Here is a 22,945-nt window from a genome sequence, read left to right on the forward strand (position 1 = left end):
CAACTGGTCTGGCACTGATACACAACTGATATCATTTACTGAGTACTTTGGGCTGAGTGACTGACAACTGCAGAGGAAAGAGCTTATCTTTATCACCATTGAAACCTATTGAGTTAGTGTGTATGTATACTGTATGAGAAGTCAAAGAAAATATACTGATATGTTCACATATTGGATTGTAGGCTTACACCTCCACACATTTACTTCTGGAGTTCAAGAGAAAGAAAAGGCATTTTGCTTCTGCAATCGATTCGTTTGTACACACACACACACACACACACACACACACACACTAATTGGCTTGTGCACAGGCAGCTATCTGGCAGCTGTCTCTCCCAGGGCATAATAGTACACTATCCACAGTCCTCTGTATGCCTCCCAGCTGTTCTGTGTGCGTGTGTGTGTGTGTGTGTGTATGTGTGTGTGTGTGTGTGTGTATGTGTGTATGTGTGTGTGTGTGTGTGTGTGTGTGCCCTGTAGTGAGCTGGGGCAGGCTTCCAAACCAGAGAAGGTCAAAGAAAACAGCATTGTGTGTGTGTGGGTGTGTGTGTTCACTTGGGTCCGTGTGTGTGTGCAGATTAGTGAAGGAGCCTTTCTTAGAGAGACGGAACACAGAGAGGCTGTTTGGCCCTGACCCTGTCCCCGATCTGACCCGTAATGCCACGCTTCTGACCCGTGGGGTACCCCCTTAGCCTCTGCTACACTCCGACCGGATCTGAGCTGTGGGAGATTGCAGCATGTGTTTTATTGTATAGCAGTCCAATAGGGTGGGGGAAATAGGAAGTATGACCTAATGTGAGACAAATATGGTGTAATTAGGGGTGTTTTCTCGACCACATGGCCCTGGAAAGACTATGGGCCCTAGTTAATAGGCTCCAACAAAGACTTGTAGTCAGGTTACCTGGTCAGGAAAACCTCAGGGCCCTACCTACAGTGAGGTGCAGTACAATGCGGATGGGGTAAATGTAACCTAATCTCTGACTAAACAAAGTAAACAAAGAGTCTAAAAGACTCAGGGAAGCCGGAATGTTACATCATAAAGACGTCATCTGGACGTCCTAGAAAGACGTCATCTGAACCCACATTCGGGCTTCCCTGAGGACGTCTTTTGGACTCTTTGTTTACTGTCTGACACATTCACATATGTTTCTGATAGTTTTATTTAGATTTGTCTGCCTAATAACGGCTTCTTTGACTTTCATTGACGCATCTTTGTTCCTCATGTTTGGTCCTCAATAGCAGACTCCAAAGGCAAATGCAAAGTCTGAAATGAATTTAAAAAGCTCTCTTATGCCTATTTTGTCATTTGTAACTGGTGAAACCAATGTGTACACAAATACCCCTAAATGAAAGCTGCCTATCCCTCCTTCAACAGTAGTAATTGTAATTGTTTGTTTTCAAATTTAAACTTTTGGAGTATAGAGCCAAAAGAAAAAAACTTGCTTCACTGTGCCATTACTTACACAGGACATTGTATATCCTTACATAACTCAAATGCGCAAACACACCTGGTATTATATTATTATATTGTATGTTCTCCGCTTCTTAAGAAACAATTGTCTCTGTAGATGTTGTCAGCAGTCTTCTGAGGAAAGTAAACAGACATATCCCGAATACTTAAGTGGTCTGAAGAGCTATCTTAACAAAAAATCACAAAGTCAACAAAACAGGGCTTTCAGTAATATTAGAGGTTAATGACAAACGTAATGGTCCTAAACTCATGCAGGCAAACTGGAAAGCGACCTGAAAAGACCTGAAAACTATTTCAGCGGTCCATGGTCTCTGTAAAATCTGATGAAATTAGTCCTCAACAACAATGTGCCTTATACATGTTGACATACAGCATGCGCTCCAACCTTTATGTTCTCAAAGGTTGATACAGTTTGCAGACAGTAATGCTTTATTGTTGCTATACTTGCATCGCTTTTGGAGAAGATAATCAAGATATGTTGTCCTGGTTAAGCAACCCCATATATTCACATATCCTCATTATTTCAGGCTCAGTGAATACAGTTTAAGGTTCCTATGAGGGAACTGCAATAGCACCGACATTATCCCTCCAAAAAAGCTACTGGTATCTATTTCGGTGAGCCTGAGTACCTTACAGAAGGAATCTACACCTACGCAATCTATGCCCTGAGCAACTCTGAAAACAATGGTAAGTCTACAGTAATGATAGCAGCCCTCCTACACAAGTAAGTTTAAGAACCTGTAAGCTTGCAATTATGTTAATTGCAAGGCACTAACTATCAAACTCATGCTTTGTTCTGAAAAAAAAACTGGACAACATTGGTCCACTATCTCCAATCAACAGTTCATGTAAACATTGAGGTCTCCAAATCCGTATTCCCTCTTGAGTGTTGATTTTTAAATTATTATTAATGTTCTTTTAAGAGACAGGAGGAGCTGGTCTACTTGGCACAAAAACTGTTTGGCTGATTCTACCACAGCCAGCAATCAGTTTCTCTCTCTCTCTCTCTCTCTCTCTCTCTCTCTCTCTCTCTCTCTCTCTCTCTCTGCCTCTCTCTCTGCCTCTCTCTCTCTCTCTCTGCCTCTCTCTCTCTCTTTTTCTCTCTGTATCTCTCTGCCTCTCTCTCTCTCCCTCTCTCTCTCTCTGCCTCTCTCTCTCTGCCTCTCTCTCTCTCTCTCTCTCTCTGAAGAAAAACAAAAAAAAACACTATGAAGGAATTTTAGAGAAAGAAAAGTACTTCCTTCAGAACAGAGGCACACCTTGGGGAGTGAACTCCTGACTTCAGATGTCACCTTTGATTTGACTGACTGCTGTGAAAACATTGGACATCATGGGACATCAGATAACATTTCATGACCAAATAATTCACATCCTAAACATTGTCTTTCTATTAATATCAGAACATATTGTTCTATAAAATAATGTGCCAATGACATAAAGCATAACCAAACAAACATCTGTGCTATGGTGGCCAAGAATGTTACTGTACAACTTCAAAGATGCTAAATCATTGAGGGCACAACAAGAGAGAACACTAGCAATCAAACATGCCTGTTTCTATGAAACAGCAAAGGCAGGGAAAAGCCGAAGATTAGCACTCAACGTAAAGGCTTTTCATAGGAAAGAATGACGGCTGAAGAGGGACTGGTTAGTTGCCGAATGACTGCATGTCTCTTGTCTTGAATATCAGTTTGCATCTTTACGCCACCTGCTGGCTAAAAGTATATATGACACCCTTTGACATTCACAGTACTGTAAAACAGTCACTCTTGTCAAGTTTCACAAAATGTCCATACTTAAATAAGATTAAAGGTAACACAATTACCGTAATGACTTGTTATGTTGTCAAATCATGAAATTAAACGTTTTGTTAGACCCAAAATGGCTGATAGTATCTTAGGTTGACTATGAGATAATACTATTAGGGTAGTAAAAGTGCTTATGAAGTATTGTGTCATGAGTGCATAATAATGCAAGTGTTACCTCACAAAATGTTACTGAATCAGTGAGTTTTCATAAATAACTGGTCACCAAGCCAAGGGGATGGCTTTAAGAAAAGAGACACTAACACACTATGGTATCACTCTATAAACCATTTTATTTTCAATAAAACAGTCAAAAAGTACCTCAAAAACATCTTTCATGAACATATCTCTTAACTGTTCTGAGAACTGGGCTTTTATGGCAATTTATTTTAGGCACTTGTTGGGGAGCGTTTTAAAAATCAATCTCTGACAAACAAAATAACTAAGTGTAAGTATACTGTATGGTAGAAGGGACAAAACAAATAAATAAAAACATGAACATAGGTGGCCGAGCAAAAGTTAACACCCACAGAGAAAGAAATAGACAGAGAGAAAGAGAGAGACAAAGAACTGCATGTACAGTAGATAATAAAGATAACGAATGGCATGTAAGCATAGCAAATAATAATAATAATTAAAAAAGGTCTCATAGGTTTTACATGATCAAAGTAATATTCAATGAGGTACACTCAACAAATGGTATTCCAAAAAAAAGACAACATTTACAAAAAAATCCATTTAGGCAAGGACATAACAGAGTGAAAAAGAGGGAAATAGCTAAGTTTCTTGTGTCTAATATTAGGTACTTAAGCAAACAAACAATTCAGATCTTTCCTGAGCTATACCCAGTCTCTTAAGTGATGAACTTAAGTATCTGAACTCTTGCTCTGCACACAAGAAGAGACAAAAATAGATGCTGCATAAGAAGCTAGGTAATGTACACATCTATCTAAGAAAGTACATAAATAGTCTTTTTTTAACGGAAGGAAATGTACAACTGTTGCCCAAATACATTATTCTGGGAGACAATTTGTCAGAGTTTTCTAACTATGCGTTCTAACATCTCCTCCAGTCAGTTTTCATCAGATTACACAAAGGGGACAATCAGATTACATAAAATGCTCTCAATGATTGGTAATTATTTTTTATACCTTTTGATGTCTTCACAAGAATGAATAATAACTATCATATTAATAATAAATCATGGCCTCTCTGGCTTTATTGCTTAAATAACGCAATTAAACTATTAACAACATTGACTTGTGAGGATTTAAGGACATTATTGATTTGCAATGTCTCTGCAAATTGCAATTAGAATTATTGATACAACTTGTTTAGCTTAATGGAGGTATTTGACTACTCAAATGGTATAAAATAAAGAACAATAAAATAATCTAGACAGTGATTATTGCTTTCAATATGGTTTTGGTGAAGTTTCTTTCTCAAACAAATACTGTTTGTCAATCAGTGTTCCCTAAAAGCAACCAATTTCCTAATACTGTAAAGTTTGTACTTACATAAAGGACATATGATTATGCACATATGGTATTTCCACCCAAAAACATTGGCTTCTCCACAGGTTATAAAAACAATAAGTTATCTATAAATGACATTTGATTTTCAACAGTTGCAATTTGATGCAAATTTGAATTTCAATTCTAAAACCTGATACTAGATCTCTGTAATTTAAAAAAGTTGTTTTACACTATGTTAATTGAAAATGGAATGTATCCTGCTATATCAATGTTTGGGCCACACAAAACATGATATAAACAACGCATTTTAGCACAGAATAACTTTTTAACTCCTTCATAATTCAAATTCCTTATTATCCAACCAGCGGAGCATTCCATAAAACATATCATTCAAGTTTCTCTTGAGCAAACATAACAGAGAACTCAACATTTATTACATCTTAATTGCAGGCCTGGAAAATAAAATGCTTGCAGTTCTAAAATGACCTCACTGCTGCCTGTCAGCCAATCAGGATGCTTTTGCCGTCAACCACTGGTGAGTAACGTCCTGTCTGTGGTTACTAAATTGTATACTGTGCAGTTTTAGTCATCAGTGCCATAAGTCAGTCCAGTGGATCTAAGCAAGCAGTTCTGTTTGAGTGACACTTCAGCGTTTAGCATTACGGGATAGCATATGAATAGCTGGAAATGGAAAGACTTGGGGTGAGATTCAATCAAACTTGCCTTAGAAAAGGTTAACTTTGGATACACAACTACTACCAGCACACAGTTGTACCGTAGTGAGAGTACTGGAAATATCTTTATGTACCTTAGACAGGGTTCCCACACCTTCTGAAACATCAAATTCAAGCACCTTTCAAACACCTTTCAAGGACTTTCACGCACCTTTCAAGGACTTTCAAGACTCAATTTCCTCAAATTCAAGGAGTGAAGTTTTAGACAGAACTAGTTGAGCTAAGTAAAACATTTTTGAATATTTATTTTTTTTTGAGAGAGAGAGAGAGGGGGGAATTCAAGCACTTTCAATGACCCTATTTTCAAAAACTTTTTTTTTCTTTTTCTCAAATTCACAAACTTTCAAGGATTTCAAGGACTCGTGGGAACCCTGCTTAGAGAAATGTCTGACATTTTTCATTAAAAAAAACCCAAAACCGGTCTGCGATTGGCAACAGGTTAAACATAGTTAACTATGCTACTGTACACTATACAGCAGTGCAAGTTTGATTGAATTAAACCCTAACAACAAAGCAAAACAAAACACATATTAAACATGTATAGAAAAATAAACATAAAACACTCAAGAAAGGCACTTTGTCATTTCTTTCATACAGCATAGATCTACCTCAATGACTTGAATTATATACATACTTTGCTGTTGAACCAAACCTTATCAAAACTTAAATCTATCTTCTTATGTACTGAAATGAATAATATCGGCCTATAATAGCATGGTGAATACATGTAGGAGCACACAAATTTCATTTATTTTTTGCAAACATAATATATATGTTTATGTCCTCATTTGTGCCCTGTGAAAAAAAAAAGGTTTATAAATGTCCAGCAGTTGTCCTACAATAAATAGACCCGAGGAAACCCTCTTTAGTTTAGTAAGTGCCTCTTTCTTTGCAAATAGAAATATTCAGTGTTTCATGACCTGAGGATTGGCACACTGTTCGTTTGAGATAAGCAAAAGGCCAATGATGTCTAAACATAATATTCAAAATTCATAATACTTTTACGGCAAGAGGTCTTTGACACTGTAAGGAATGATTCAAGGACGCCGCATTCAAAACGGTTGAGGATCTACCTCTCTCTATTTCTCTATCTCAAAGCGCTCGGCTCTCTCATACCCAGTACTGGTTCTTTTTTAACTCCGGGTTTGTTGTTGGACAGTGCTGCAGCAGTTCCGGATCGGCCTCTTTGGAGTCCATGTTTGACATGGGGATGTTATTGGCCGGATCTGTTTTCCGGAAGGTCTCCTGGCTGACATCTCCATTTTTGGGCTTGGAGGCCACTGTCTGCACGTTATGCTTGCCTGTCTTGTTGCGCCGCACCAGATAGTAAGCCAAGATGGCCGCCAGGAGGAGCAGGAGGAGGATGACCAGGATGGGGATAAGGATGGACCACAGGTTGTTCCGCCGTGACATCACTGGCTTCCTTTCGGAGCCCGAAATGTCGGTGGCGGCGGTGGTGGGGCCGTTCCCTTCCGCCCAGTCCATGTTGTCTCTCCAGCGGGGACTAGCTGGGGTGACGCGCGGGGACCCTCCAGCCCCGTCTGGGAGGTCATTGCTGTCGGACCAGGTGGACTCTGAAGGTACCTTCAGCAGGGTAACTGGGTAGACCCCGGAGGCGTTGTATGGGGCGGTCTTGAAGGAGAGCACACACTCAGCAGGAGGGACCCCGTGCGCCTTTAGCAGGAACCGAGCCTCATCCTGAGCCGGGCTTCCCGGCTTCCTCCCAGTGCTGTGCAGGATCTCCATCGCCACTCTCCCCTCGTCCAGGTCCTTCTGAGTGAACGTGTCGATGGGCTGGCCCTCGTTGGACCCTCCTGACCTCACGAAGCGAGCGCCCCGCGGCTGCTGGATGACGCTGAAGGTCGGGGACGTCCTGGTCTTGTTGGCCAGAGGCGTGGCGTCCAGCAGCTTCCTGTCCAGCTGGACCAGGGCGCCTCTTGGTAAGAGCGGGTCCTTGGCTATGTTCGCTAGAGGCTTCACGGTGATGTTGAGGACGGAAGAGACGTTGGCCGCCCCGCTCCGGGCCACGAACGCGACGCTGTCCCTGGGGGAGGTGGACTTGATGAAGCGCACGCTCACCCGGCCCTCCTTGATCTGCGTCTGGGTGAACGCAGACGTCGGCTGCCGGTCCACCATGACGGCGGCGTACTTGGGGTTGCCGGTGATCTTGTAGAGGACCTCCTCCTCAATGGGGCCGCCCGTGGTGGCTCTCAGCATCTCCTCCGTCACCAGGGTCTCGTCATCCCCCTGCCTTACCTGGATCTCTGTAGCTTTGGCCAGGACCAGCGTCCGGGCCAGCACCCCGATGTGGAGCGAGTGCGGCTCGGTGCGGTGCTTGCCGTCCGACACGGTGAACTCCATAAAGCCGTCGGATAGGCTCCCGTCACTGACGAAGCCCACCAGCCCGGAATTGACCGCCTCCTGGGTGAAGTCGGAGATGGGGTCCATGGTGACGGCGTTGACCAGGCGTCCGTTGCCCGGGGCTTTGGAGATGGTGAAACGCACCTCGTCCGGAGTGCTGTCCTCGTCCCTGGTGTTCAGATGCTTCTGGGTGAGCACGGTCATGGAACCCTGGAGGACCTCCAGGAGCATATCCAGGCTGACCAGCTCCGGGGGACTGGAGTCACGGCGCCGGATCACTATGTTGAAGATCTCGTCCTCCAGTACCACTGACTGGGCGGGGGAGGCCACGCCCCCGTCCTTGCGGCCCTGCGGGTTGAGCCGGGCCCGGAAGGCGAAGCTATCGGATGAGGCCCCGGAGTCGTCGTGGAGGTACTCCAGTTCGCCGTTCGCCACTTCCTCCTGCATGAAGTAGGGGGTCTCTCGGGACAGGTCTATGCCCCCCAGTGTGATCCGGCCATGGGCGGGGAAGCGCCTCACCTCGAACACCACATCCAGGGTGCCTCGCTCCGACACAGGCAGGCTGGCCAACAGGTTAGAGGCATCCAGGACAGAACTGTCGATGGCCTTCCTCTGGCCTTGCACTATTTCCAAACCTAAGAGGGGGAAACAATGACGTACGTGAGGGGGTTATACATACATTTCGTCATATAATTATTTCAGATATATTTAGCTGTCAACTATCATCTGCAGAGGACTAGTGTCGGTCCAGGCTTTTGTTCCAACCAATATGGGTGGCGGAATATGAACAGAAAAATTCAATAATAGATACCCTTCCCAGTAAACAAAGAGTCCAAAAGTCTTTCTAGGACGTCCAGATGACGTCTTATGGACTCTTTGTTTACTGGGCTGGGCGTCAAGATTAGTCATCATACCTTTGTTCCTGAAGAGCTGGGATGAGACGTTGCGGTTGGCAGCGTAGTAGGACACAGTGATGGGGAGGATGTGACGGATGTTTGGGGCGGGAGGGGATGACAGGAGGAGCTCGATGGAGTCCCTCACAACCCAGAAGGGCTCCTCAGGCATCTGATGCTCATAGAAGACAGCTCCTGACTCCAACTGTGTGGCAGAAGAAAAAATAGATGAGGAGGTTTTTGTTGAATTATATCATGCTTAATGATCATGCTTATATCAAGCTTAGCAGTAAGGAAGGTCGTGGGTTCCAAGCCCTGCTCTGGCCTATTCTGTTGGATAAAAACTAAAACTAGAACTGTGATTCATCATACAGTACCACTTCTAGAAAACTTCCAAGTCTTGCCATGTGTGTACACATACTACACACTTATCCTGGACATTTTTACTCTTGTAACCATATCTATTTTTCTGTGAGATCCCTCTCTTTTAAAAGGGGAGAGTATGAGAAAGTGCAAAAGGTTTCGGATTGTAAGTAAACGGGGAGGAGAGTTTAAACACTGGAATGTGAGTGTGTGAGTATGTTATTTGAGGTCACTTCGTCCTGAACTGAACTGAACTCACACACATGCACTCGCGTACACACACACACACACACACACACACACACACACACACACACACACACATATACACACACACACACAGATGAAAGCCAACGTGTATGCCCTTGGCTACAGATTAAGGTATCAGCAGTAAGCTTTAATCGAAAATATATGACTGAGTCTGATATTAAGTGATACACTGTATATGCCTTGATTTTCCAGTGCAAGCATACCGTTTATTCGTATATTCACCCAATCATGAAAATATGTTTTCCTGTTTAGGTTCATGTGGGAAGGAAAACCTCCTAACCCTAATTACATATGCACATTTTCTTTTCACACCTCAGTAAACTCATTGGAATGATAATTGGTTAATAGACCACGCCCCACGCTAAGCCACGCCCCAAAATAGAAACTGTCCAATCATATCACAGCAAAAGTCACTACAGGCAGAAAACTCGGACAAACAACTCGCTAATATCTGATGGTGAAAAGCTTCTAGACTAAATATTCTTGTCATCTTTATTTTTTTTTATTACTACTTACTTCCCGCCAAGTCATTGAATGTCATTCAGACACGGTCGGTCAAGTCAGTCAACTGTCAGTGAAGAATTTGAGCGAGCGTTGTTTGTTTGTCAGAGTTTTCGAAGGGGCCGTGGCTTAGCGATAGGTCTATTGCCATCCATCCAACACATTGTCATGCAGTAAGGCAGAAGTGCACAAACTCACCTCGGTTTGAGAGAACTTGGTGATTTCCTCGAACCGGTTGTGCTCCTTGGCTAAGATCAGTCTCCCGAGACGAGGGGGTCTGATGAGAGAGTAGCTGATCTCATCTCCGTCCTCATTGGTCACAGCGCTCAGGATGGCACTGGTGATGGCTTGTCTTGTCCCTGTGACGGCAGACAAGTTCTCTCTCAGTACTCACAGAAAGGATATCAAAAATGCGTCCTCTTGTAATTTGGTTATTGACATCCTTTTAGCATTTATTTAAAACTAATGCACTGCACAGGCACCAGTTCAGGGGGGTATTCCATCTATGTCACTAAAGGAAAATCAAGGCTTATTTTGAGTCTAAATGAGTCAAAATAAGCCTGAATTTCAACCAAATTCTTTAAAGTCAAGATACTTCAGTACTTCTGGCATCTCACCTGGGAACACCATGAGGTCTTCCTGGGAGGTTCTTTCCATGGTGATGGTGAGCTCTCTTGCCGTGATAGCGAAGCGGTAGAGAGGAGAAGTGTGCTCTCCATCTGTCACAGTGAAACCGAAGCCACCTGACTCCAGCCCTGGTAGAAGAGGAGAGGAGGGGAGAGGAGAGGAGAGGAGGGGAGAGGAGAGGAGGGGAGAGGAGAGGAGAGGAGAGGAGAGGAGACAATTCAGAAGAGTTAGACAATGTAGGGCGAACAGGGGGTTGCAAAAGTTGGTCTGTAAACGGAAAGTTATACAGTAAATAGTCGAATCCATAAAATACCAGTACTAGGGTTAGAATTTGATTCAATGAACAGAAAATGTATTTGACCCCTATATCTGGGGTATGGTTCAATTCATTGGTTTGATCAAATCAGAGGTTGGTGTAATAATCTCTGTAAAATAACATAATATTCAATTGCTATTAAGGCATCACCTTAATGAGGGCAGAGAAGCCAGGCTGGAACCAGACAGAATTTTGCTCCATTGAAACGAGGCACAGTGAAATGGAGCAGAAATGACTCGCATAAAGTGGACACTCTTAGGCGGTTGTTTTTCTCTTCTCCATAAATAGGCAATGCTTTTATAAAAACGTAATATCATATGTTCTGTTCCATTCACTCTGGTCTTCCAAAAGAAGAAACTCGTCGAGCCTTACTGTGGCTCCCCCTGCAGGTCGGAACGCGCCATGTTCCCCACACTTACCCTTGTGGATAAAGATGACCTCCCCGTTGTTTATCTGAGCCTGTGTGAAGTCGAGGATGCCTTCTTCTGGTGACACTTTAAGCGCCACCATGCCGTTGGTGGGCGACTCTACGGAATAAACCAAGTCGTCTGCAGGGGTGTCCGCGTCCTCTGTGTTCAACATATTGGTGGTGATTTCAGATTCTTCTCCCGCCAAAAGCTGGGGAAGAAAGATGGGGAGAGGGACAGAGAGAGAGAGAGAGAGAGAGAGGGGAGAGAGAAAGAGAGAGAGAGAGAGAGGGGAGGGGAGGGAGAAAGAGAGAGAGAGAGAGGAGGGAGAGATGGAGAGCGAGAGACAGAAGGAGAGAGAGAGAGAGAGAGATGGAGAGAGAGAGAGAGAAGGAGAGAGAGATGGAGAGCGAGAGACAGAAGGAGAGAGAGAAGGAGACAGAGGAGGACAAAGAGGAAAAGTGGGAGTTAGAGTAAGCGTAAGAGAAGGGTAACAAGTAAGAGTAAATAATAAATAAAAAAAAGAAAAAGAGAAAACGAGAGAGAAAGAGGAAAGACAAGAGCAAAACAAAGTTAAAACCTCCAAAACAAAAATCTCTTTTAGAAAAACACATTTTTTTAGAAAAAGGTTAATTATTCCTTTGTGGTGGCCTGGCTTGGCCTGTTATCAGAAGATGAAGCACACAGCATAGAGGGAATTACTCTCCCAGGGCAAAGGGTTTTAATGGACTTCTAATGGTTCGCTAGCTGAAAGGAACATTAATTGGAAGAAATGGGCCAGATCTCCTGAAAGACAGTCTTAAATAGCAGGAATCAGCAGGGAGAGGGCTGTGGGCCTTGGAAACGAGAAGTACATATCGATTTGTTCTGCCTGGTACTTTCCTCCTCTGCTTCCTCCATCTCCAGTCTCTCAAGATAGAGAGAAAAGAGAGAAAAGAAACGGGGTAGAGGTAAGCCAGAGCACTAAGCCCCATAGTCCTAGATAATTAACGGGTTGCGTATTATATTAAGGGTTTCAGTTTACAGTATATTATTTTAGGCAAAATACACACTACTCATAATATCGTCATACCCAACTAGCAACCATGTATTGACATATTCCTATTATTTTATATGATATATCAAATCATATAGGCCTATATTCTGACATCAGTCTTAAATTCATACACAGATTAATGTGCAGCACATTGCTGGTTTTCAGTGTATTTGTGTTACAATGAATTCCTACTGATCTCTGGTGGCAGGATCAATTACTGCACTTCCCTTGCGTGGAGCTTACCACTAGATGTCAGCATGCGCGCAGTATTACACCAGCAGTTGCTCCCGAGCAAGTAGGGCAAGTTCAATCTAAATTAGGCTGGAAATGGATTGTTTATTTAACAATCAATGCATTTTACACCTCAAAGGATGGGTTGCAAATTCAATTTCATCCCACACAGTGGATTATGGGTTTCTTTGGGAGCCAACAATAGAATATTGTTTCTGCCACAGTTACCCTCAATTGCTCTGATACAACTCAACAGGATTCAGCACGATGCCCCCCCCCCCCCGCCCCCCCGTTTCATAAATACAGTACCCTCAAGGGGGCGCCACATGTTGGCTGTACAAAATAGTCTTACTCATCCCCTTTCATTTCATGATAACTCATTGAAGAGGATAGGGGAGAGTCACATACAACACACTGTTGGAACTGATTATCCAGTCCCAGGGGTCATGAAGGAAACAGTAGAAGGACAACGTGCTGTTTCATATTGATGGTATATACTGCTGCCTATCAGGCTTGCCATCCTCAATCTATGTCTGGTAGGCTGAGGGATAGGGTTGGGGAAAAGGGGAAGCCGTACTACAGGCTTTTGTTCCAACCAATATGGGTGGCGGAATATGAACAGAAAAATAAATAAATAAAAGAATAGACACCCTTCCCAGTAAACAAAGAGTCCAAAAGACATCCTCGGGGAGGCCGGAATGTGGGTTCAGAGGACGTCTTTCTAGGACGTCCAGATGATGTCTTTAGGACGTCTTATAGACTACAGAATCGTCTAAGACGTCCTAAAGACGTAATCTGGACGTCCTAGAAAGACGTCGTCTGAACCCATATTCCGGCTTCCCTGAGGACGTCTTTTGGAGTCTTTGTTTACTGGGTCTCGACGGGCGTCAAGGCGGGATTGCTAATCACGAGACCGCTGACGGAAAGGACCGCGGGTCTGAGCGTCTTCGGTGGGGAACAGGACCTGGATTATGAGAGACTAGAGACTTTCAAGACTCTGCTTGGGGACTCACTGCTGTGGTGGACTGGGCTGCTGAGATGTTCTGATGTGTTGGTATGTGGTACGGATGTCTGTCTTTGGATGTGCGCGGTTATGAATGTTGGATGTTCTCCATGTTTATTTTTGTTGTCCTCACCCGTCTTGCTGTGCTTTGTTTTGTCTCTCTGTTGTCTAGAGTCTGCGCCCAGGGCACCCTAATCTGGTGTAGTTTATAGTTATGACTGTCCTGTGTCTTGTAGTTTTGACTATCACTGTAATACCAACAATACACAATTGGTAGTGGTGGCCTAGTGGATAGTGAGGTGAACTGGTGACCATGAGTTTGTATCCCACCTGGAAACACCACCACTAGTGTGTCATTGAGTACGGCACTTAGCCCTAAGCTACTCCAGGGAGACTGTCCCTGTAATGTCTAATTGTGTCGCCTTGGATAAAAGTGTCTGCTAAATTGTTAAAACGTAATAGTTTGAAACATAAGGCCGATTTTACTAGTATACACAATAAAGCGATACGAGCTTATAGTACTTACTTACAAAAACAAGGTAAGACATTTATACTAAGCTCATTAGGGTATTTATACACATTCAGTCACATTCTTTGAGAGAGGGGGGAGGGGGGGCCTTAATGGAAGCCAGCTGTGGCCCAGTAGGCCTGGCCAAGCAGGATCTTTGGTGATCAGAGTGTGTCACGGCCATGTTATTCATCATGCCTGATCATCTGCTGTAGGTCAGCACGCTCACGTTTCCTGCCTTGACTACTCTAAATCAGAACCAGCGCTGCTCCCAAAGAGCCCATAGGAGGAGCAGGTCTGACTGTGCGAGTGGAGAAACAGACGCATAATTATATTACTTTTTTTTTGCAGCTCACACGAGCAATGCTTTCGATTCGCTGGCCCCTATAGGCTATGCCAAAAAATCCGAGGTCTTATCACCATCTTGGTTTTCCAAAAATACGGGTTGCCAAGGCAACGTCGAACCACAGACAGAGTCGACAGTGCTGAAAGACACAGTCGGTTTCCAGCTATGTGAGATGATTATGGGCACTTTTTCCAACAATTTCCCAACTCTAACAGTAGAATGTGCCTATTTGATAATTGAGGTCCTGTCTGTTTGCCTTGAGGAAGTCAAAGGCTGTATAATATGTGTAACAACAATCTACATTATTAATGCCAGTCCGTTGTGAGTAAATGTTGCTATGTACTGTACAGTTAGTGCAGATTATGAGGCAAAGTAGTTGCTAAGATTCGATTAAATCACATCAGCCCCTATTCACTACGGTTAGGGAGCCCAGAGGTTTTTCCTGACCATGTGACCTGACCTGGAAAAGCTACTGGCCCCAGTTATAATTAAGGATTGATTCGGTTCAGGTCTCATGGTCAATGTAATAGTCAGGAAAAACAATAGACCCACTAACTCATTGGTTGAAACGTACTGACTGACTCATTGGCTTTTAGAAAGTGCTAGAAAAAGTTTCCACTTCTGAGGAATCGGTTTGTCCTGTAATTGGCCACTTACTTGAAGAAGGACCCCAATTGAAATAAGCCAGTGGCTTTCTTGGGTTTTTATCCTGTTAGTTGACCTTGTATGTAATATGTACTTTCATGTACCTACTTCTGCAAATCTTCTAATAAAGTTTTCAATCAATCAATCAAAAGGCAGATAGCCAACCAATACAAAGCACAGTCTAAATACACTGCACTTTAAACGGACGACGGCATTATCCACTGTGTACAAAACTACAAGTACCCGTACCTCGAGTCCGGTGTTGCGCGTCAGTTTCGGCGGCTCATCGTTGACCGCAAGGACCGTCACCGTGAAGACGATGGGCAGGCTCCGGCGCTCGATCTCATAGGCCGACGCCGTGAGTGTGAAACTGTCCTCCCCGCTCTCCGTGCTGTCATGGAGGTAGTAGATGTGTCCTAGTTTGACCTGCAAAGGACATATGAAAGGCCCGGAGGTGCCAGTCAGTCATTTTTGGCACACAACGCTGAGGAAAGAGAATGATTAGAGTACAAGCCATAGTCAGCACCCCTAAAGCAATTAGGGGTTAGGTGCCTTGCTCACATGCTATGCAGCTCCCTCCTGAGGCGGGGATCGAACCACCGACCTTGCTAGCCAGCCTCGCTAACCTCTAGGCTACCTACCATCCCATGGGCACAGACACATAATGTAGTAGGCCTGCATCATCCGTCACTTGAACAAAACAACAGTTCTTCTGTGTCCTTGGACTTGGTCAAAATGTGTTTGATGTTCTGGGGCTTTGCGAAGAAAAGGTTTGGAGAGTAGTCGGTTGCTGTTGTTGACAGTAAGGGTGATCTCAAATCACAGCGTTCAATCAGACAACGTTTGCATCGTTCAGGAACGTAGAAATGTATAAAATAGATGGATGTTAAAAATAGATTTCAATGTGTGTGGAACATACACATTCAACCAAGGTGTACATGTTCAGGTACAGTATGTTATGTACTTATATTTGAGTGACAGTAGAGGACAGAAAGGATTACGGGCTCCTTCCCACAGTCTATATTGATCAGTCCCAGTAAACAAGAGAGTCCAAAAGACGTCCGAAAGATGACGTCTTTCTAGGACGTCCAGATGACGTCTTTAGGACGTCTTATGGACTACAGAAGACGATCTGCAGTCCATAAGACGTCCTAAAGTCGTCACCTGGACGTCCTAGAAAGACGTCACCTGGACGTCCTAGAAAGACGTCATCTGAACCCACATTCCGGCTTTCCTGAGGACGTCTTTTGGACTCTTTGTTTACTGGGGGTGAAATCAAATTTGAAGTAAAACACAATACTGAGTTAGACCTGGGAGGGATATTGACGTTTGAATGTAGAATACACTACTGTGCATCCACAGAGGAGTGCAAGTGAAATCTGCACGTGCTCTAACGGAACTTGCAGAGGCTCCAATGTTCCAATGGAACATGCAGAGGCTCCAATGTTCTCCCTACTACATGAATTAGAATTCCTACTGCCTGTACACTGTATGACTGTACACTGTATGACTGACTTGGTGGTCAGGAGGGGCTGTACACTGTATGACTTGGTGGTCAGGGGGGGCTTGCCGCACTGGAGACTCTAATGGTTCCCAGATGGCAGCCATTGCATAGGAAAAACACCCGGTGTCATTACCGATCGAAGAAAGTGAGCAAGATAATCAGCCTTTCTGCAAAGGACAATAAACAATGAGTGGCTCTTGTGCGGCGACATGTGGCTGTCACATTTGTTTCCATCTGGGACAAAGCAACGGTTTGTTTCAAACTCTCTTTAATACTGATTAAACATGAAGTGTACGGTAACTAGGGGGAGGGACACCAATGCTTCTATCTGACAGGAACCATGTTTGACTACACTTTTAATCAGAGAATGTGCAGTACTGTACAGTGTGTGTGTGGGTGTGTGTGCATGTGTGTTTGTGTGTGTTTGTGTATGTGTATGTGTATGTGTGTGTATGTGTATGTGTGTGTGTGTGTGTGTGTGAACCTGGCTTTAATGTGAGGCTTCACCCAGGTAGTAAGCGGTGCAGGTTTATGAGCAATCATCTAAAAAAAATGCTGCACCGCTTAAAAACAATAGTAAGACTCTTAATGAAACTCATTGATATATAAACCTCTCTGAGCTATCTTATCTAAAGTGATTCAACAGAGGTCTAGGAACATCGCTTTTTTTTCTAACCTGACTTTGAGGACACCCTGTAGGGTTGCACATGTTGGTTTCAGCCTAGCATTAACACAGCATATTCAACTGATTATCAGTTAGTTCATTGAGTCTGGGAGGTAATAGTTATCTACTATAGATAATAGTAGTACCATAATAGATAATAGATAAAATCAACTTTTTTTGGTTGCTGAGTGCCTACAAAGCTACAACATTGGTCAATATGTAGCAACTGTACTTTTTTTGAAAACGAAAATAGTTTCACTAGCTTGGGGAAAGTTGTCCGCAAATATGTGTAGTAATATGACTTTGTCAGCATCCGATCGCCTGGAAGAGTATGTGACCAAAGTGTAGACATCAACAATATGACGGGAACTATCAGGGCCTGGAAAAGAACCACTGCTCCCACATGAATGAGCAAAGAGAGCCCAAATCATGTCCCATAATGAGTATGAGCACATCCGTCTTTAATTTAGGAACAATTATGCTCCAAGTTCCAATCCCCGTCCTGCCCCCGACCAGTCTCGCAGACTTCTACCTCAATATGGTTCTCATTTAGAGAATTGCAGTTTTTCGTCCCCCAAACAAGCATTGCATAACAAAAGAAAAAAAAACACACACAAAAGAAACAGAGAAAGTACAGAGTAAGCACATAGAATATGTAACTCACTGAACAAGAGAGAAACCGTCCTATAACCTTGTGGTATAACACGGTATGTACACAATGGTAGATGGTAGAAGTCTTAACATTTTTATTTTATTTTTTCCCCTATGGCCATAATCGGATTTAGCTGAATCATGGCTATGCACAAGCCCTCAGTTGAGTTGGAGCTGCACACACTGGGGTCTTTGAGGGAAAAAAGTTGTCTGGCGAAGCGCGGGAAGGTTATGTGCACATCCATTATTATAGGAATATAACAGGCCAGTTTGTTTTGGCTCAGGGCTGCCGAACGGCACTGTCAGTTTTTCCACAACCCAAATCCTCCAGCCAGGAGGGGTGTGGAGAGAGGGAGAGGAGAGAGAGACACACAGAGAGAGAGAGAGGGAGAGGAGAGAGAGGGAGAGGGGAGCTACACGTAGCTAACGTAAATCGAGTGACTAACAAGCTCCGCAAGGCTCCGTGGTCCATCCAGAATGCATGAGGCTTTTCCAGCGGCAACCACTCATGTATTTTTAATTTCTTTTCCGTGAGCGGGGCCTCTGGACCACATGGTTGGAAAACAGACAACTGCTGTACCCCGATTCTCTCTGACTAATGCCGCATGATGAATCAAAAACAGCAGATATACATACGGTGCACAGAATAGTGAAATAGCTACTTTGAAAAGTTAGTCTACTGAGTGTAAGCCTCGGTTGTCATGACAAACAACTAGCAAGATCAAAGTCTGGAAAGGTGGATATTATTCAGTGAGTGTCTTGTAATTTAAGCATAGTAAAAAGCTATGGTGCATCTAAATGATATAGTTGGTCCAGTGAGTAAGTGTTGGTCCCAGAATAGCCAACATGGGTGAGTCATGCTTTGTTTTCAATTCAAATTTTTATTTTATTTCTGTCTAGTTTTTTGACTATGAGGTTGTTTACTAAAGGTAAGGTTCTTTATTGGTTTCAGGAAGATACTAATGGGCCACAAGAGATCATATTGGAGAGTCAATAGTTTGTTTCGTTAGTTTCAACTCAGTAATTTGGTATTTTTAATAGAAACAATAGAGACTAATCAATTCCCAAATTCACTTAATGAAATTATCAAAATGTTTTTAAATGTAATTAAAAATGTGTTCATTCCTGAGTCATTACTATTTGAATTTTAATAACTAATCTGTTTTGTGTGGAAAGAACACTTCAAACAAACCCTCTACCTAAAGGTAACCTATAGAGGACCCACCTCTACCTAAAGGTAACCTATAGAGGACCCACCTCTACCTAAAGGTAACCTATAGAGGACCCACCTCTACCTAAAGGTAACCTATAGAGGACCCACCTCTACCTAAAGGTAACCTATAGAGGACCCACCTCTACCTAAAGGTAACCTATAGAGGACCCACCTCTACCTAAAGGTAACATATAGAGGACCCACCTCTACCTAAAGGTAACCTATAGAGGACCCACCTCTACCTAAAGGTAACCTATAGAGGACCCACCTCTACCTAAAGGTAACCTATAGAGGACCCACCTCTACCTAAAGGTAACATATAGAGGACCCACCTCTACCTAAAGGTAACCTATAGAGGACCCACCTCTACCTAAAGGTAACCTATAGAGGACCCACCTCTACCTAAAGGTAACATATAGAGGACCCACCTCTACCTAAAGGTAACCTATAGAGGACCCACCTCTACCTAAGGTAACCTATAGAGGACCCACCTCTACCTAAAGGTAACCTATAGAGGACCCACCTCTACCTAAAGGTAACCTATAGAGGACCCACCTTTACCTAAGGTAACCTATAGAGGACCCACCTCTACCTAAAGGTAACCTATAGAGGACCCACCTCTACCTAAAGGTAACCTATAGAGGACCCACCTCTACCTAAAGGTAACCTATAGAGGACCCACCTCTACCAAAGGTAACCTATAGGACCCACCTCTACCTAAGGTAACCTATAGAGGACCCACCTCTACCTAAAGGTAACCTATAGAGGACCCACCTCTATAGAGGACCCACCTCTACCAAAGGTAACCTATAGGACCCACCTCTACCTAAGGTAACCTATAGAGGACCCACCTCTTCCTAAGGTAACCTATAAAATTGTTTCAAAAACGTTTTTTCCCCTCTGCTATAAGGACTCAACACCTGCCAGACCCTGCCAGAATGTACTGCACTTTTTACAAGTTGTAAATATTTACTATGTTTTTGTCTTGTGGTTATATGTGTACATTGTCCATTGTGATAGGCATGTCTAATGTGTGTATGTTTAATGTATTTGACACTGCTGTATTGAGTTTTCCCATCTGTACCGACAACAAATTCCACCGAACTTGGTCGTGGTGGTCATTAAACGATTCATTCATTCATTCATGTATTCATTCATCCATCCATTCATTCATTAATTCATCCATCCATTCATTCATTAATTCATCCATCCATCCATCCATCCATCCATCCATCCATCCATCCATCCAAGCACCCACCTCTTCCCAGGTGAAGAAGTTGAGCTCCTGCTCGTCTCCGTCCAGGTAGCGGAGGTTTCCGTGTTGCGGCGCCTCCTCCACCACGAAGTCGATGTTGGCGGCGCTGTAGAAGGGGTGGGAGATGTTCAGGAAGTACGCGGAGAGGGCCATACCGCCGCCCTCTCTCACCGTGAAGTTGAGAGCCTGGACCGGGATGAGGTGAGGCACGATGTTCAGCGCCACCCGCAGGGCGTCCACGGTGGTGAATCCGTTACTGACGTCGGCCGTGAACGAGTCACTGCCCTGGATAACAGTAACCAAGACGATTAGTGATTTAATAGTTTAATAGATAGTGATTTTGGATATCATTCTCCCCAGTAAAACAAAGAGTCCAAAAGACGTCCTCAGGGAAGCCGGAATGTGGGTTCAGATGACGTCTTTCTAGGACGTCCAGGTGACGTCTTTCTAGTACGTCCAGATGGCGTCTTTAGGACGTTTTAAAAGACATCCTAAAGACGTCATCTGAACCCACATTCCGGCTTCCCTGAGGACGTCTTTTGGACTCTTTGTTCACTGGGTCAATGGAACTGATAAGTAAAGACAAACAAAATGACAGAACACAAGGGTGTAGAAGCCAGGACAGGGGCGATATGATATGTTAGAAGCAGGCAAAATAGTCTCCCTCCCCCCCCCAAAAAGAAGGTCCACCTTAGTTTGAAAAAAGGTATTGTCTTTTTTTAAAAAGGCCTCCTTTTTTCTGTTGTCAGCCTGGCGAACACTCCCCCCACCCCCACTGCCTTGTTCTGGGTTCTCAGTTATAAGCTGTGCCACTGTGTTCAATGGAAGCAGCATCGTTACTCAGTTCACAGTGTAATTGTTGTTGGCAACAACAAACAGTAAGTTTAATTAAAAAGTGAATACATGTAAAGAAATGTTGATAACGCTAACCCATTTCAATTTCGTCGTACCTGTTACAATGACAATAAAGATCATTCATTCATCCATATCTCGAACACTTGCTATGTTAGAGATATTGAGTTATTGATGTTGAGTAGTTCTGGCTATGTGAAAAAAACTGATAGTGAGTAATGTTTTGAAGCCAAGAACACTTAGCTACATAGTTACTTGTACAATTACTGTCTTATTCTACACCACAGCAAGTTAGCTGTTACAGCAGCAGCAGCAGCAAAGGATGTGCTACAAACTTAACAGTTGCCCTCACCCCACCCCAGGCAAACTAGCTGGCAAATGTGAGTGCTTTCATCTTAGATGTTTTTAACGTAACTTAACTTTAACTCACAGTAATTATGGGTCATGAAGGTGTGTTGCATGTGACATTGTTTGTTGCCATCATCATTATGTCAGGAGGGTGACAGCGATGAACAGACAGACAGGCAGAGAGGGAGAGAGAGAGAGGCCACAAAAAAGCAGGTAAGAAAGTGAAAAGTGCCTCTCCAAGCCCAGAGAGTATATAGACTGGTGATCTGTCATATCTGAATCTGAAATCTGAATTATCATACATGATCTCTGATGAAATGAACAGCTTAAATCTAGAGGGTGTGTTGCATGTGTTGACTTCATGCAGGAGAGTGACAGCCAAGGACAGACAGACAGACAGGCAGAGAGGGAGAGAGAGACAGGCATCACACTGGTATTCAGTACAATATCAATGGCCCTAAGACTGATTGGACTGTACCAGAGTAAATGCCCCTCTGCAAGGCTAAGCAATAGTAACTTAACATTTGTCTCTATCTATTTTCTCAAAAGTTACTAGTAATTTGTATTTAAAAACAGTTTTTCTAAAATCTTTGAATGGATTTCAAAGGGAGTTTAATGTTACGAGTCCAAGCCTCACACAGTCACCATCTTTTGTGTAGATCCATATGTCTTGACTCTGCATAGGAAGGATGTGCACTGTACACATTCCTCATTTAATTTAATGCTCCTCTTTTCCATGAATATGAGTTCGAGGCATATAGCTCAATCTGGGACTTTGATCTTAACCTTTCATTTTAAATGTAACGTTGCTTTGAACATATGATACACCAGGGGTGCACAGCTCCAGTCCTTGAGGGCTGCAGACAGTCCTGCTGATTTTTGTCTTGGGATGAGAAATCAGTCTTGTATACTAAGTACTATGGAAAAACCAACCAGCAGGACAGTGGAACTCCCCAGTAAACAAAGAGTCCAAAAGACGTCCTCAGGGAAACCGGAATGTGGGTTCAGAATCGTCTTCTGTAGTCCATAAGGCGTCCTAAAGACGTCATCTGGACGTCCTAGAAAGACGTCATCTGAACCCACTTTCCGGCTTCCCTGAGGACGTCTTTTGAACTCTTTGTTTACTGGGTCAGGGACTTATGGAGCCCTACAATAAGCCAAAAGGTTAGTTCACAAACCTGGCCGAGAGCTGACACGTAGAGTATCCGGCCCATGTTGATGTCCTGCTGTGTGAAGGAGTGGATGTAGTCCAGGACCGGCGCGGCTGTGCTGTCAGAGTCGTTGGTCAGCATGACCACGTGGCCCAGGCGAGGAGGCTCTTTGATGGTGAACACCATTTCTGAGGACAGGATGTCTGCTTGCTCCACCTGAGAGGTGAGTGTGTTAAATGGAAGCAGCATCGTTATTCACTTCACCAAGTAATTGTTGTTGGCAAACAGTAAGTTTGTTAATTAAAAAGTGAATAC

General features: G+C 43.6%; 1 protein-coding gene across 1 annotated transcript in view; it reads right to left on the reverse strand.

Annotated features, from left to right (window-relative positions):
- Positions 1–6,595: 6,595 nt before the first annotated feature.
- The window catches only part of cspg4 (chondroitin sulfate proteoglycan 4), a gene marked incomplete at both ends in the record, with an annotated part of 65,564 nt that continues 49,214 nt past the window's right edge, over positions 6,596–22,945 (reverse strand). The window contains 8 exons of the mRNA XM_080545362.1: positions 6,596–8,481; positions 8,761–8,944; positions 10,072–10,232; positions 10,491–10,628; positions 11,236–11,434; positions 15,242–15,418; positions 20,283–20,564; positions 22,658–22,846. Coding sequence (XP_080401488.1) covers positions 6,596–8,481; positions 8,761–8,944; positions 10,072–10,232; positions 10,491–10,628; positions 11,236–11,434; positions 15,242–15,418; positions 20,283–20,564; positions 22,658–22,846 — 3,216 coding nt within the window. The remainder of the gene's footprint in view (positions 8,482–8,760; positions 8,945–10,071; positions 10,233–10,490; positions 10,629–11,235; positions 11,435–15,241; positions 15,419–20,282; positions 20,565–22,657; positions 22,847–22,945) is intronic.

The sequence above is a fragment of the Nansenia antarctica genome, assembly GCF_963989245.1.
Source record: "Nansenia antarctica genome assembly, chromosome: 14".
NCBI lineage: Eukaryota > Metazoa > Chordata > Actinopteri > Argentiniformes > Microstomatidae > Nansenia > Nansenia antarctica.